Source organism: Denticeps clupeoides, chromosome 12, assembly GCF_900700375.1.
Source record: "Denticeps clupeoides chromosome 12, fDenClu1.1, whole genome shotgun sequence".
NCBI classification, from domain to species: domain Eukaryota; kingdom Metazoa; phylum Chordata; class Actinopteri; order Clupeiformes; family Denticipitidae; genus Denticeps; species Denticeps clupeoides.
The window spans coordinates 9,796,108-9,813,476 of record NC_041718.1 but is presented as its reverse complement, the minus strand read 5'-3'; the positions used below and the strand labels follow the sequence as shown (position 1 = coordinate 9,813,476).

General features: G+C 42.7%; 1 protein-coding gene across 3 annotated transcripts; it reads left to right on the top strand.

Moving 5' to 3' along the window:
• The first annotated feature begins 216 nt into the window (after positions 1–216).
• Positions 217–17,256, top strand: ccdc120b (coiled-coil domain containing 120b). 3 transcript variants are annotated; one of them, XM_028997857.1, is made up of 11 exons: positions 217–614; positions 8,508–8,588; positions 8,821–8,923; positions 9,006–9,139; positions 11,241–11,357; positions 11,543–11,663; positions 12,494–12,550; positions 12,647–12,803; positions 12,956–13,057; positions 14,151–15,212; positions 15,289–17,256. In XM_028997857.1, exons 3-11 carry the CDS (start codon positions 8,875–8,877, stop codon positions 15,392–15,394), a joined length of 1,905 nt encoding a protein of 634 aa, XP_028853690.1. In that variant the 5' UTR covers positions 217–614; positions 8,508–8,588; positions 8,821–8,874; the 3' UTR covers positions 15,395–17,256. The 3 variants fall into 3 exon arrangements, with proteins under 3 accessions (XP_028853690.1, XP_028853691.1, XP_028853692.1); XM_028997858.1 differs by lacking the exon at positions 217–614 and adding an exon at positions 5,766–5,952; XM_028997859.1 differs by lacking the exons at positions 217–614; positions 8,508–8,588; positions 8,821–8,923; positions 9,006–9,139 and adding an exon at positions 9,296–10,505.
• The last annotated feature ends 113 nt before the right edge of the window (positions 17,257–17,369 follow it).

Here is a 17,369-nt window from a genome sequence, read left to right as displayed (position 1 = left end):
CACTTACTACCATTGTGTCCCTGAGCAAGACACTTAACCCTAGGTTGCTCCAGGGAGACTGTCCCTGTAACTACTGATTGTAAGTCGCTCTGGATAAGGGCGTCTGATAAATGCTGTAAATGTAAATGTCCTCCCCTCTGGCAGCGACGAAACGGTTAACCAGCGGCGCCGGTTCGGCGTGCCCGGTGCTCCGTGTTCCCCCGACCGTCCCCGCGTCGCTGCGTCTCTCCGTATCCGGGTGCGCGCTGCCTGCTGGAGATACAGCGCACGTTTTTTTAATGTTATTTTATTTTATTTTTTTTACGTCGAGGGAGGGCGAACCTGTCAACCCCCTCCCCACACAACCTCCCACCCACCCGTGTTCGTGGCCGCCGGAGTCTCCGTGACCGAGCGGCGCCGGCTCCTGAATTTTAATCGCGCAAGATGCCGGGAGCCGTGCGCCTTGCGGGGCGCGATCCCCCTGCCCGGACACGCGTGGGGCTGTGAACAGCCGCTGGAGGTTTTTACAGATGACTTAAAAAATGGTGTCTTCCAAGATCCGCTAATTGGTGCGACTGGTTTCCGCGGATTGTCATTGCAGATGTTCGCTTTAGTCGTTTAGCGCTGCGTTTCTGGTGAGTTTTTTTTCTTTTGCATGTGGTGGATGTTTATATATATATGCTCAAAATATGCCGGGCCCGCTTCAGAACATGCAAACCACAAGAGGTATTTTTTTTTACCAAGCATTTAGTTAAGGACAAATGTTGAGGATGTTGCAAATCCTGCAGGCATTCAAGTTGGTGGTGATGGTTACCTGACTGACGCGTGTTTGTCTATATTTGCATCATTACGCAGATGTTAAGGGTTGCATTTCATTTCTGCAACACACGCAGCACTCGTGCATGTGAGATTTCTCCTCCCACGGAGATCAAATGCATAATGCATGCAGCTGTGTTCGTGCGATCTAAAATGATCTAAGAGGTCATTTGTCTTCATGAATAATACAGCATGGCTCTTATTAGTCCAAAAGCAGTGTTTGCATTCATATACTAAATCCTGGACTTGAGGACGGGGTGGGGGGGGTGGCATGGTGCCCTGGCTCCACATTGGCCAGTGGAACTGCGTCGGTTGCCTGGCATCTGTCAGTGTAACAGGGGCTTCCGTACAGTAGACTGGCTGGCGATGGATGTGGGCCATGCAGCTTGCCAACGTGTGAACTGTTGGTGTCTTTTTCTCATGTCCTGCGCTGGAGAACATGATTACACGCTTCGATTTGTCCTGAAAATGGTTGGTCTTCATTAACCAGATTAGGTTGCGGTGTTGATGCCGGTTGCATGTTCACTGCAACCTGGAGTACATAGTGTACCATGGACATGTTCCTTTTTGGATTTCATTGACAATGCTGATAAATCCATGTCAGTGACTAGATATGAGTATTCCATAAACATTTTTATTAACCTTTACATCCTAATGTGTAGCTTGAAATGGCAAAAAAAAAAGATTTTTAATCACCTGTGACTTGGACAAAAAATACTTTATGGAAGGAACTGTTTATAATTTTAAGCAGAATCCATAATGAAACCATCTATATCATTTATTCTTTTGAGAGTTCAATTTATGGTAGCATACTTATAGTTGATAAGGAGTTGAACATTGGTTTCCACAGCCATCATCTGGTTCACATTTAAACCATGAAACTTTAAATAAAGTGGTTGAGTTGACCTCTTTGTCACTCTCGGGAGCAACATAAAATTCTTGGCAGGGGTGGAATGTGGGTGTGTGTGGTGTTCATGTGGGCTTTCATTTAATTATTTTGTGTGTCTAGACTGTGAGTTAGTGCAAACCACCGAGGCACAAACCTCTGGCACCAGTGGTCTCAGCCAGTGTGTTTTCAGTCCGCACGCCGGGGCATGGGGCAATAAAGGACTCGTACTAAGTCAATTGTGCTTAATGTTCTTGTTTTGTGCACACAAGCCAACACAAAAGGCTCAGTTTGGGAATTTAAGGCCTCACGGAGACTGAATTCTTGTGTGGAAACTTCAAACGGTTGAAAACAGAACAGCACGGCTGGTCCCCTGGGTCCTGTAATACCAAAGCTTTGGTCTGTTTGTAAAAACGGACCCGCTAAAACTTTCATCACATTCAACAGCCAGCCTTTCATGTATTTGGGGGTTGTGAGCAGATAGATTTTCGTTTTCTTTCTTGTAGGAATATAATCTTAGGATTTAATCTTGTATTCAAACCAGAAGATGATATAAATGTATGGTAAAGGGTGGTAATGGCCTAGTGGGTAACACACTCGCCTATGAACCAGAAGACCCAGGTTCAAATCACACTTTCTACCATTGTGTCCCCGAGCAAGACACTTAACCCAAATTTCCTCCAGGGGGACTGTCCCTGTAGCCACTGATTGTAAGTCGTTCTGGATAAGGGTGTCTGATAAATGCTGTAAATGTAAATGTATATAAACACTGTGAATGTTCCCTATGGAATAAGGCTTTTGGCACTGAGGCTTTTTGGCAGTGCTCAACATAATTCATTGGTTTTGACATAAAGGTGTAATAGCTTGTCTAGAACCAGGAACACACAACCAGAACCGGAGAAGACCATTTCGTTTTAGCATGTGAACCATGCCCCCCAGGGAGGAAGACGTTTTATTGCGGTTAGCCCAAAAGCTAGAGTGTTCCTGGACAAGGCCCAAGGAGCCTCATTCAGCCTGGCTGTGAAATGCCACTGGTATCAGAGTGGAATTTACCACCTTGTTGCCAGGCAGCTGCCGCCTCTGCTGCTGACTCTACTTTGTCCTTGTGTGTTTTGTACCACACAATCCAAAAACAGCTGAGTGTCACAGACTGTTGAAAATAGAAAATGCAGTGAATGACACAAGCAGTTTTAGAAGTACAAAATGAGGGGATCTTCAGGAAGCCCACTGCTTCCCACTTGAGGATCATTTTTACATTTACAGCCTTCTTACATTTACGGCATTTATCAGACGCCCTTTTCTAGAGCGATTTACAATCAGTAGTGACAGGGACAGTCCCCCTGGAGACACTCAGGGTTAAAGGTCATACTTAGGGACTTAATGGTTGGAAGTGGGGTTTGAATCTGTACTTTGTCGTTGTTCAAAGGTGAGTGTGTCACTCACCTAGGCCAATACCAGCTTGATATTTCATGTCACACCACTGGCTGCAATATTTTTCTGTCCAGTCAATATTATTTTTACATTAGCAGCTTATCATTGTTTTTGGCTCAAAATAAATGAATCTACATTAACAACTAGGGGTGTGTTTTGGCAAGGATCTCACGATACACATCCCAAACACGGGTCACGATACGATTATATCACGATATATTGAAAACGTAAAAAAACAGAGATGACATACAAGATGCTGTGTATGATCTCTGTGGATCACATTATATTAATTTAGCATAACACAGAAATTGATATTTGGTGTCCCTGTATCGTTACAGTATCGCCTCCTAAAATTTCCCCAATACTGCTGTATGGATATTTTCTAACACCCCTATTGTCAACAGTATTTAGAGGAAGATTATTAAGTTATCAACCTAGTCTTGAACTCGACGACCAACTTACAAACAGCTGTTTGCGTTTCAGCTTGTCTGTTTTTATTTGTTTGAAGCTGACAGATGTGCAGTCGATGATGTCAGGGGAAAGCTCCTTCCCATAGCTGGGCTTGAAGTGAGAAAGAGTGAGAACCGGGGCATAGATAAGCGCCAGCAAGGCAAAGCATACAACATGGAGGCACTCACACCCGCATGAAACCAAAAGATTACTTCAGCACTGAGCTGATTATGGTTCTTAAAGTACTTTGTCATAAAACGTCCCAAAACATACCACATAGCATTCTTGTTTTAATCTATGCCTCTTGTCGCATAGATATAAAATATTACAGGTTTAACATATTTTTACTTTGAAAGGTTAAGGGCAATAGAGAATAGTATATATTAAATCAGGCAGATTGCTTTCTTTTCACGCTGTTGTATTTTTCTGAAGAAGGGCGGAACCAAATTTATTATGCCACCAAAAATTATGGTCTTGCAATTTACTTGCGCCAAATGAATGCATTAGTGCAGTTTTTGGTCCAGTGTGCTACTGAACAGATCTGGAAGATCAGTTTTAAGATCAGACCACAATTTCCTGAGCAGAATCTGGCACCCATTCACAAAATTCTTTTTTCTTCAAGGCTTGGAAGCTTGACACCACCAGACTGCACACCCGTCAGTGATTTTTTGTCTGCGTGTAGCATGTGGAATGGGACTGGAGGATGGCGCTGTAAGCCTGATGTTGATTCGATATGCTCCTGAACGTAGGTTGACCCTGTGTGAAGATCAAAGCCAAGGGAGCGCAGGGCTTAGTGTGAGGACGGTTGGCCGTTCCACGTCAAACCAGATGTCATGTAAGCCTACACAGGTTAACAGAGGTCACACCCCATCACCAGCAGAGTCACAGCTGGAGGTGGCGTATGTGAGCGACTGGTGCCGGGAGCCTGTCATGCTCCTGTGCTGGCATTACTCACCCTCAGCTGACTGAGATAACGCTGTGGCTTCACTTTTAGCCAAAGAAATAGAAAAGCTGTCATTTGAGGAGATGTTTGGCTTTAGCCTATGACCTCAAGCACTGGGTGTGTCATTTAAAAGCCTCTTTAGTAATTACATCTGGGGCTTAAAAAACAGGCATTGCTTGTGAGAGCAACAATTACCCAGCCGAAGGATTCCTAAAATTGTGCATAATTTGCTGTTTCCCTGTAACAGTAGTTAACCAACAGTATAATAAGGGCACATGGTGTAATTAAAAAGAAATCCAAGTGGTACCGCGACCTCCCAATCTTCCTTTCGGGTGCATTCATTGGCTCCTTGGAGAGATCTTTGTGTTTGAAGGACAGGTTTGGGTCGGTGTTTTAGGTTAATGGTTATTTTGCCAAAAAATATCACAGGAGAAATCTGTTCAGTTCCATGTTCTTTTGAGACTTAGAGTACCTTTACTATTTAGTTTGATTTTAAAGTGAAAATATTTTCTTCTTCTCATAAATTGTCTCGGTTGCACACTTAATGTATTGGACATTTTTTAAATTACACTTTCATTTTCTCATCCACATTGTTAAGTCTAAGCGTCTTTTGGAATATCTGCTTAAAGTTTGGGAATGGCATTCTGGCATGAAAAGTACAGCAATTCCTACATGTAAACTTCAGCTCATCTTTCGCACTGTTCACCTGTGACGTTGACGGCCCGTGAAAGTAAAAGTAGCATCACATTCTCCAAAACCCTTTCATCTTCTCTCATGCCTTTGATCTTTCTCTCTTTCGCACGAATATATGAATAAATTTACCGTCCTTGCTGTCGTATAAAGACTTACGCGCAGGTGAATAAGATGTTACACGGGAACTCCTTCATTTCTTGCACGGATGGTCTAAATGCAGTAAAATAGGGGTCAGTGTTTCGCGGCGTGTAGGGACTGTGAGTTTAATTGTTCTTCGTGTATAATCACCTCAGAGGGCCATACCAACAGGACATGCTGAGATGGCACCACTGCCATACAAAAATTTGTGATTATATTGTAAAAATGCACGGGGTCGATAAGGTTTTTTTTATTATTTAAATTTTTTTCTTAATACAAAGCCTGTTTTGCTACGCTTCTGGACTTGTGTGCATCTTAAAAAAGGAGATTGTGTTCTTGGTTGCTCAAGGCACTCCCCTCTAAAAACCAGGTAGTTGGTTTCGCCCCTTCCGTCAGAGGAATCCTGCTGGAATTCTGCTGGGAATTAAACTTGTGCGTGTGTAAAGTGAGCGCGTGCGGACATGCGTGGAATTTCCACTCGTTCCACTGATGAACTTCTTTACCTTTTTGTTCGTGGTAATTTAGCGAGCGGTTACAGGAGGGGGTTCACGGATAGCGAGACACTGGTGGAAAATAAGCAGTTCCTTCACCTCCTGTCTATGTACCTTATAACCAGGTAGGCTTTCCTTATTTCTACCTTTGGGCACTACTTTTATTTGTCCGATAAAAGGTTAAAAGCCAGAGTGAATGACTCAAGATTTGGTAGAAAATCAGAAACTGTGGAGAACTCAGGACCATTCCTGCACTTTTATTAGATTATTGTACACAGTTAATTACTGGCACATTTACATTTATGGCATGTCTAATTCAGCCTTATCCAGAGTGACATACAATCAGTAGTTACAAGGACAGTCCCCTTGGAGTGTCTTGCTCAGGGACACAAAGGTAGTAGGTGGGGTTTGACCCTCGAACTTCGTGGTCTTCTGGTTCCGATGCGAGTGTCTAACCCAATAGGCTAGTACCACCAACAAAAAAGCTACCCTTAACTTTTGGTAGGAAATGTTCATGCACAATATGCAGAATTTGGTGCGTACGTGAATGGTGTCCAGGCGACAGCTTGGGTTTGGAGGGGCTGAGTTAAGGGTCGATTTCACCGAATGTGTTTTGGAGCCAATGGGGCTACTGGGTTTGGTGCCCTCTGCAATCGTAAATTTTGGCAAAAATCTGTATGTGGCATTAGGCTGTGTGTGTGTGTTTCAGCAGCAATTGGGACAGATGACAGATGTCTGGTAGTGTGCTGTGTTGAAGCAGACCAAATGGGCAGTATTGCGGCATTTTGTTAAATGGCGCTCCGTGCGAACCACACAGGAATAATATACAGGGAAAGGGGCTAATTGCTGCATCTAAATGCCATTTGTTTTGCATTCATTAGTTGTCTTGCAAAGCCGTGCTTGTTGCTCCGCAGTCACAACACGGCGCTGTTCACTGTGCTGATTAAAGGGAGCCGGACGCAAAATTGTGAGATCACAATCTTGCCAGTTGTGATGTTGCATGGAAAGGTTTCGCAGCCGGGCCCGTTCTGCATGTGGTGCCGGAATATTAAACCCCACCATTGATTTGCATTTGTGTGATGCTGCCTGCAGCATACAGCACCGCTCATGTTTTAATCAGCACATTTCTCCCATGCGCCGTCGCTATCTTTACCCCATCACTCCTCTCCCGCTGCTCCCCGACGCCCCTATCTCCTTCCTCTCTTCCCTTTATCTTGTCCTCCTTTTGTATCGTTTCAACGCGGTTGTGCTTCTTCTCTTACGCCCACCTCCCCCCTAACCTTCCTTGCCAGTTGCCTGCTTTGCAGAGTCCGCATTGCCGAGGCGGGCTGGGTCGCGTGCGCTACCATGTGCCCAGAAGATGTGGCGCTGGCAGCGGTTGCCTCAACAGCCTCCAAGCGGCTTGTTCATTTCTGACAGCTGGGGTGCGAGGAACAGCAGCCCCTTCACTTTTGTTGGCTTTTTTTGTGCGTACAATGCTTTACTGTCTTGAATGGTTGAGTCACGTTCCTGTCTGGTCCTTGCAAAAAAAAAACATGGTACATTTCCATCATTGTCACTCACATTGTCACTTCTAGTCTTGTCTCTTTCAAGCAGGAGAATGATTGAGGAAATAAGAATTAAATAAAAATACATGGTTAATTATTGAGGTTTTATGTTTTAATAAACATGGCCTTTTATTTCTATGTAATTTTTTTTTTACGGTTTAACGGTTGTCGGAGAGAATCGATCATTATTATAATCGATCATTGTATTGTTGCGGCTCTTCTGCCTTTTGACTGCGATGGTGTCACACCTTGCCGCGGAGCGAGTTGAAATGTGGCAACGCAGCTGTAGTGGGCCAGGCCTCCATTGGCTCTTTCTGGATTAATTGCCAGTGACAAGGTGCCATGCTTGTTTTCCTGGGGGTGGAGGAGGCTGTGCGCTGTCATGCTGGAGGAGTGGTGGCTCAGCAGTTAGTGCAGTCTGCAGAAGCCTTGACTGGCTCGTCTGATCATCACTGCACATTTATATGATCCTATTTATTATTCAATAACTAATTTTTTATTAATGCAATATTTATGAGAAACAAAGACATGGAACAGTTACATGAACCCACTGATGGGTCCTAGAGATGTTAAGGGGTGTTAATGTCAGACGGTAATGCTTTGTGTTCAAATGGTCTTGGTAATTTTAATAATGTGTTGAAAGCCAGATTAAATATTATAGCTCCAGGAAAGTTAAAAATAGAAGCCACATTTTTGGCAGGGTCTAAGAAAAGTCAAGTGATGGCTCATTTATCATAAAAAAGTGCCGTATAGCAGGATGAACATGGTAAAAATGGAGGAAAAGTGCATTGTAAACTGAGATCGCTTCTTTCATTTGTAAGTTATTTTACACAAAGTTGGTTGCCAGAGCAAACAGTGGGTTGGGTTCCTGGCCACCTGTCATACCCGGTTATTTATTATTTATGCTCTCATTGCTCTGCTCTCCCAACCAGATGCTGTTGCATCACATCAGTCACCGTGGCCACGTCAAGGGAATCGATACCCAGTGCAATGCACTGTTTGTGCTTCTCCTAATTGTTGATTTGTCACAGACTGTGCTGACAGACTGCTGAGCTCACAAATAAGCAGATGCACTGTTCACATATCAGATGGCTCTGAAAAAATGTGTATTTTACTGTGTGTGTGTGTTTCAGTTTTAGGTGGCTCCCCACTGGATAGGTGCACAGTGACACAGAGATGCAGAATAACGCCAGGCTCATGACTGAACCTTCAAGGTGAGAGGGTCTCCTCATAGAGGGTTCTAATAGCTTAGGCGGTTAGACACTTACCACTGAACCAGAAGACAATAAAGTCACGGGTTCAAACCCCACTTACTTCCATTGTGTCCCTGAGCAAGACACTTAACCCTGAGTGTGTCCTGGGGGACTGTCCCTGTAACTACTGATCGTTAGTTGCTCTGGATAAGGGTGTTTAATAAATGCTGTAATACACAACCTTTTTTTTAAGGAGGTGAGGCACTGACTGGCAACTTAAGCAGCAGGGCGGCTTCTCACGTCTTGCATGGAGGTCAGAGGACACCTGACCACTGCCATGGGGTTAGGTGCTCCAGGTAAATGCGAGAGGTGTTATTGTAAAGTCTCACTTTTGGATATGAATCATCTAAATGTTGACACTGCTGCATATGCGTGCAGATTTCCAGAGTGGTGGTCAGGATGGCAAGCTGCAGGTGGAAAGAGTTTCTGAGCTCCAGGAGAGGAAGCAGAGTCTGCAGGCCTTGCTCAACAGCCGTCTGGGGGAGCTGCGCCAGGTCTGTCTGCGGGAAGCGGTAGGTCAACACTGGTACTTCACTCTCTTCACCACGCAGTCCCGATTACCACAGCTCAAACAAACGCAGGTAAAAGGAGTTACTTGATGAGAATTTAAAACACACACAGCTGAGTTACACTCACATCACACACTCACACACACTGTTCTACTGTTCTACTGTGCAATATTCTTCTGTTGCTGTTCTACTGTGCAATAAGTCTCTTATAAGTTATGACTCTTAACTTTTAACTCTTACATAATATGCAATGCTGCTTGAGCCATTACTGCATACTTATTATTTAGTTCTATTTACACTCATAAATATATGTCTGTCTCTCTGTGCACTTGTTGTATGTCTGTCTCTCTGTGCATAAGCATTTTCCTTCGGGATTAATAAAGTTTTTCTGATCTACTAGTGCAGCAAACGGTTTGGTTTTACTTTTCTCATTATGTTACATTTACATTTATGGCATTTTGCAGATGCCCTTACCAGAGCGACTTACAATGTGTTTTCATGTTACCATCAATTAAGTAGTCAGTTCTGGTTCACTAGGGCCCCAACTATAAATACGAATTCAAAATAGATGGGTGTCTTCCTCGTACCTTCAGCAGTGGAGGGACCAGGCGAGCAGTACTGGACGGTCGAGGAGTGTGAGGTGCAGTGCGAGGTATAATAAGGGCTCTGAGGTAGGATGGTGCTACCCCATGTTTAGCTTTGTAGGAAAGAAAAGAAATAAAGATTCTCAAAAAGAAACAGATGGATGCTCCTTCCTTCGTGGTCTGTGTAGCTGCTGTTAAAAGAGAGTGAGTGAGAGAAAAGAAAAGAAACCTGTCAGATGAAGAAATGTGCTGCTGCTGCAGCAAGACAGTTTTCTCCAGCATAAAAAAACCCACTGCTGACAGCTGTTTTATGTCCACCCTCCTCCATCCACCCGTTATCTACAACTGCCTTCAGCCTAACAGAAGCACTTAGTACAGAGTGGGCTTCGTAAATAAATAGACTGCCCTTGTTCACCTGATGAAGATGCACAATACAGGCCAAAGGTTTGGACACACCTTCTCATTCAATGTGTTTTCTTTATTTTCATGACCATTTACATTGGTAGATTGAGTTTTGTGGGATGCTCATAGACACGTGATCAGATATCTTGGTTTGACAACTGCCACTGTTTTGGAAAAATGTGCATACGTAGGACAAGACTAAGGTTTGTATTTTTCTATCTTTACTTTGCAGGTGATTTTTACTAACGTCACATCAGTTATATTTTCTGGATTAACAAGAGACATGAACATATAAGACAGAAAATGTGTTGTTTATGTATATCATGGACAGGAGGAATTAACAAATACAGAGGACCCAATGTCAATACATCACACGCCCAGGTGTTGTAGACCGTCACACGTTTCTTCCTTCTCTTCTCTACACCTGCAACCCTCCTCATCTTGCCCAAAAACATGACTGTTTTGATTGTGTTAATCTAAGCATTTCTGATGGCCAAATTAGTGAATGTGCACCATTTCTTAATTAAATATATAGTTGGCCATATTCTCTTCATTTTAATGATCAGTCCCAGTTTCAGCTATTGCAGATGGTCAAAGCGCAGAGCATTGCAGTAAAAATGGGATGGTGGTAGGCTGGTTGTCAGTGGACTTGGCCACCACCCAGCTGATCTAGAATGCTAATAGTGTGAACCCCACTGTTACAAATCCTATTTCTGGGGGGACTGACCCTGAAAGCAGGGAAATATGTCGGTCAGATATATGAACGCATGTGAAGAAGTTGTGACTCAACAGAGCTATTATGTCACTGAGCTATCGTGTCTACACTGGTTGCTGGATAAGGTTGGTTATATCTGGAAGCTTTGGTCTTAAGTCAGAGGTCATAAAAGGATACTGCAATATTTGGGAGAAGGGATTGCATTATAAATGTAATTGGTTTTACTGCTGTAAAAATGTTTTTTATCTTACTTATCTTACTTTTATCTTACTGACATAAAAAAAATGAGTCTGATACCGGAGTGCCCTGGAGTCAGTCCACGACAATATGTCAATAGAGTGCACACAATAAAAAAAACTATTAATTAAAAATAAAAATGTTTGTTTCTCTCTGTGTATTCCAGGAATTGACTGGGAAGCTACCTTGTGACTTTCCCTTGGAGGCAGGCGAAAGGCCTCCATTTGTCCAACGAAGGACAGGACTCCCCCACCATGTTACCTCAAACAGCATGAAGGGAGAGGTGAGGTGCGGCCTAGCTCTATTAAAGAGGGAGAGGTTTGGAGGATGTGCCTTTATGCTCTCTCTCTCTATATATACATATATATGTATGTGTGTGTGTGTGTGTGTGTGTGTGTGTGTGTGTGTGTGTGTGTGTGTGTGCATGCTTAATTGCGTGGTAACTGATTACGTTAATGCTGTGTGTAGGACGACCCCTGTCAGAGGAGACAGATGAAAACGCTCTTCAGCGGTGCCTTGCGCAGGAACACAGAGTCGGAGAAGAATGCTTTACAGGAGAAGAGGACCGTTCACCGCGGCTGCCACACAGGTGATGCGGCGCTGCGCAGTGTACAGCCAGCTTGAGTTTGTTGTAAATAAATGGTTGCTGTACAATCAAGTCAAGCATACAGGAACTAGCAAGCGTGGTAGTGTTAGTGTGTGTGTTGAGACAGAGTGAGGAGGTCTTCTGATTGTACAGCAAAGAATGGTAATCCAAAGAATGGAAGAGTGTTTTTATGTGTGAGAGAGAGAGTGTTATTGCCGGCATTGAGCGTCTTTGTGCCTGCACACACTCTCTCCGGCACGCTTTTCATTTATTTATTATAGTTTTCATTGTGAACATGCACCAGGTCTGCCATATTCTTAATGAAAACTGCTCCCTTGTTCTAAAAAAAGGCAGCATCTGGATACAGAAAGCAGCAACGATGCACAGGAAGAGCATTTCCTGTTCATCACTCAAGCCTCATGCTGTTCGCTGGAAAAGTATAATTTAAGCTTGCTGACAGACTGCTACACATATGAACTCTGAACATATACTACTTTAGTTGTAAAGCAAGGTCATCATCATCCTTGTTTACCTTTGATAACAACTGGTTGCTAAGCTGGTGCTAGTCATGTATGAGATATCTGGCCAGCAAAAATATTTTATTTCACACATTAATAGTTAGGATAGTTTTAATTAATTACTTAATTATATGTGTGTGTGTGTGTGTGTGTGTGTGTGTGTGTGTGTGTGTGTGTGTGTGAGTGTGTATAGGTAACTCACTTACTTGTTTGTTCCTTTCACTGAATGGACTTAGTGAAGACAGTGCCACTTGTGACATATTGTACCTTTTCCTTGCCAATGACAGTAGAAGCTTTGTGATTCTTCTGTTCCAGAAGAAACTGTGAAATCAGAGAGCAGTTCCATGTCTGACTCAACATCACAAGACAATGGTGAGCAAGTGAACTTACCTTTCACGCAGCCTTGGTTTAGCTACCAGCACAGTTTTAGGGTGTCTGAACAGAGACCAACAATGCCTCCATTTGCAGAAGAGTCTTCTCCCAGTGTTGCCCCAGAGCACCGGTCCTTGTCTCACCCCCGGCTGGCCCCGGGGAGCCCTGACAGCAGGCTGTGTAGGAAACTCTCCCCAGTGGATATTTACTATGAGATGAGAACTCGCCGGAATTCTGCCTCCAGTTCCACCAGGTACTGACAATATAGGTTATTAATATGAGGTTATTAACACGAGCACATATATTGAGCATAAAGACTTATTGTCATGTAAACATGTAAATATGCTTGCTTTTTCTGTATATTCCATTTTCTTTTTTTTCTGCACTCTAATGTGATTGCCTCAGCCCGAGCCACTCTCTTCCAAGAAGTGCGTCCAATGTGGAAGGAAGAAGTGTTCCAGCCACACCTCTGCTGTCCCGAACGGCTCCAGTCAGCATTCATGTCAGGTAGCTGCTCTCAGGCGGACATGCTGACAGACGTCCACTCTCTGTAATGATAGGGTGCCTGTGAGAGTGACTGATTAATGCTATGTGATATTATGCAGCCAGACAGGCACGTTGAGTTTGCTGATTAACAACTAGCCTCAGGGGAACAATAATCAATTAAGCAATTTGCCTTTCCATTGGGGTAAAATTACCTTCATCAAGTTTTATCTTTGGAGATGACTGATAAGCGGAATATACCTAACAAGTAAAAATGATATTAACGCATACAGAGTGCATATTACCTGCATGAGTATGAAATGGGTATTTTAAAACTGATGTATGTGAACCTTTTTATATGTATATCATTTGTTCTTTTTTTTTCTATCAAACATTGACACAATAATTTCAGGAACTATTTAAATATTTGTTGTGATCTACATATTACAAGGCATTTTGTAGAAGATACAAAATAGTTTAAGGTACAGAAGGAAATTTCTCACACATCTGGGACCAAACCATGTGCATCAGCCATATAAATAAGTGCCCAAGAAACGAGCAAGAAGAAATAATATAAATAAAATCTACTAGGAGCTGATGTCAGCAGACATAATTATTACACTGGATACCTGGATACAATATGGATTAAGACTATTGTGTCAAGGTAATTTGGCCTAGAACCATGGTTCAAAGTATCAGTGATACTCAGGCCAGCGGACCTAGTGGTACGCTGGGACTCTGTTAATATGCTATTAATTGCTTTCTATTTGAATTCAGTTTAGATATTATAAGCACCTTCATTGTGTTACAGTTAATATCCTCACTTGCTGTGTGTTTGCAGTATTCACAGTGGATGATAGTCCATCAGTGGATGATAGTAATAAATAATATTCATAACAGGAATACAATTTTGTAATGCCAGTCATAACGGTAGTATTTTCACAGGTGGTACCTTTGTAAACTATGGTTCTAGGATAAAACTAATGTGATTATTAAATAGTATTCTTGTTGATTCTTGTTGTTTTAAAGTGTATTGTTTTACCAATTTCTTCTATGTGTTTCTTGTGCAGATAAGTAACATAGATAACAAGACTAGATTTTTTATTTTTTTTTGCAGGCCAGAGGTTTCTGGTGGAATTGCACTAAAGCAGTGGTGTGGAAGTCCAGATGTACCCCAGTTTGTTCCGTTGGCGGCTATGGAAGGAACTTCCTCTGAGCGCAGGGGCTGCCCTTACAGCTCAAGAGCCCGGCGCAGCAACAGCTCTGAAGCCCTGCTGGACCGCTCCAGTCTGCCGAAGTCTGGACCCCCACGAAATGGCATGCCACCCAGAGGTGGGCCCTATAAAAGCTCAGAGACGCTCACTGACGGAAAGCTACGTCAGATCTACAGAGGCAGCCCTGAGAGGGAGCTGAATGGCTCCAAAGAGCAGGGAAGGATGCGCTCATCGCTGGGCGGGAGACCTGCGGGAGGAGTAGGGGGGTATAATGAGATACTACTGGATTACATTTGGGGAAAACAACAGATGAGGCCAATGCAGCTGCCTCAGCCCCAGCAACACCAGTCCACAGGCCGCGTTTGGCCAGACATCTACTCCCCCCCAGCATCCTCCACTTCCTCATCCTCCTCAAACCCTCCCCACTTCAATGGTTTCTCCCACTCCCAGGTGCATCTTGCCACCGCCCCTCCTCCGTACAGCCCCATGCTGCTGAGAGGCCAGCAGGTGGAGCCGCGTCGGGTCAAGGTGACTCGGACCAAGTCCTGCGGCCCTTTCATACCTCTCCAGCAGGATACCATCTTGCTGTCTGCCTACGACTCCCCACACCCCATCTCTGCCTCCAACACGTCCTCCATTCCCAACCTGCACCCCCATCCAGCTGAGCTGTCCACAGCTCCATTTGGTCGCAGGGCCCCGCACTTCTCCCTGCCAACACCGGAAGATTCCACCCGCAGCCTGCACAAGGCCCTGGCTCTGGAGGGACTGCGAGACTGGTACTTGAGGAACGCCCTGGGCTACACCAGCACCTCCTTCAAGGGCCATGACAGTGTTCTCCCACGGCATGGGCACCAACATCACCTGGTCCACCAGCCTCTATCCATGCCAGGAGACCAGCTCTACTCTCACCATGGCTCTCAGATACCTCAGTCAGCCTCCTTCCACGGACATCCCCTGCATGGCCGGTGAGATGAATGAAAGCAGCTATTTTTCTGTACTCATCATTTCAGACAACTGAATTGATTAACTGTTTTGTTACAGGTCAGTGGAGCTCTCTCTGTACCAGGAACCCTTCCCATCTCAGATGCCAGAGGGTGCGCCGCAGGAATCAACCTCTGAACCTCCTACACCAGGAACCCTGGTCTAAATTCCGTAACTGCCTAATGACGTGCTAAAAAAAAGAGTAATGTAGCAGTATATACATTAGATTCTAGCTGAGCAAAACACTTTCATGCATACAGGATGAAAGTAATGCAAAAACAAACAGGTATCAGGATCCTAAACACCAATGAGAATATGGATGTAGCTGATTCTTTGTATTTTGTCTCCAGTCATACAACCATGCAGGCATATAATGCAATTGCATAGCCAATGCTGATATCATGGTTGGTATTGGGTAATGAATAAACTCACTTCCAGACAGTATTGTACTCAGAACCCCCATAAATAATATACATTCAGGCTTTTTTGTAGCTTTTGTGCTGTAGGCGAGCAAAAATCATTGAAAACATTGTGCTCCACGCAGTACTTTAAAAGACCATCTTCATCTAAATGTACTAAAAGTCACTAGTGAATGTGTAATGTGCCTGATTGTTATCTATACTGTATGTACTAAAACTGTATCAGCTGTCAGATATGTTATTTTAACGGGGAGAAACTGAATGATGCTGAATGAAGGTTAGAAATATTACCTCCTGCTTTTAGTTTACTGACATGATGCTTTAAAAAAAACACAATAGTCATTTAAAACCTGCTCTAAGTAAAGGTAACTAAAAGGCCCTGCATGTTTGCAGTTCATTTTTACTTTACCTAGATGTAGAATATTGGAGCCACTGTGATATTGCAATGGTCTTTTATAGCAGTCAGAATGTTTAGCGTGACTTCGCTATACTGATTTGAGAGGGAAACTGCATAAATATATGACAAAATATTGATAACAGACATTGAGATTTTCTTATCCTTTATTTTAGATTTCCAGTTAGTAAGTTATTTGTGAGCATTCAGGGATAATTAATGTCTGTTTTCTTCTGTTTTGCACATTGAGGAATGGCATGAGCTGGTCTTATGCCAGCTCACATTTTTGTGTTTATTACCTTTGTTGTTTTCTTAGCTTTCAATGGCATCAAAAGGCTGATTGTATTAGGTTTTATAATCTCTACTCTATGACTTACCACCACTGGAAATTTAATGCAATTCCTGACTTCAGTTGAATTCAAATTTCCTCCAAATTCCTTATTTGGATTTTAAACCAATGAAAGGAAAGTTAAATCATTCAAGATAATGTATTAAGACATCAGAGATGTTTACATCGGAAGACATCGGAAGTCCTCCCAAACACGCAGGATTTGTTGTTGGGTATTTGATTATAGTCTTACATTGAAAGTTGTTATTTAGTTTCAGATGTTCGTGTTTTATATGATTATTCTTTTGTTTTGGCAGTTTGTGAAGTGCTTCCAGCTGGTAAAACCTCAAAACTGATGACCAAACAGCTGTGCATTAGAAGTCTTAATTGTGTATTTCAGTGACATTTATGTATAATTAAATGAATTTAATGCTTGATTTAAAAAAAAATACAAATATATATATCTAAATAAATATATACTGTATAGCTATATCTACAAATCTAGATCTCTAAATAAATATATACTGTATAGCTATATCTACAAATCTAGATCTCTTAATAAATATATACTGTATATTTATGTATTGATTAGATTTTATATGCATATGTATTTGCAAATGACATCCCTTTCCTCTTGACGACCATCATGATCAGTTAGCACCAGCAGTAAGAAGAAATGTCCACATCGTATGCATTAGATGCTGATTTCAAACCTCTGCATTCTTAATACATCGTAGCTTGTTGGACAGAAGATAGTAGAGTCCAAAATGCGACTGAATGGTAAAAGAAAACCGTTTTCATACATGCAAAAATAACATATTTTCAAAAGTAACTACTGTTCATGTACTTGAGCTTCATTTCATTTCTAATAAAGTTTTTAATCCAGAGTGTGTCTAAATATTTTTTGATGCTTTTATTACGCAGTTACGTCGACATAATTGCAAACAATACAAACAACAAAATAAAATGTATTATTATTGTTATTATATACAGTCAAATC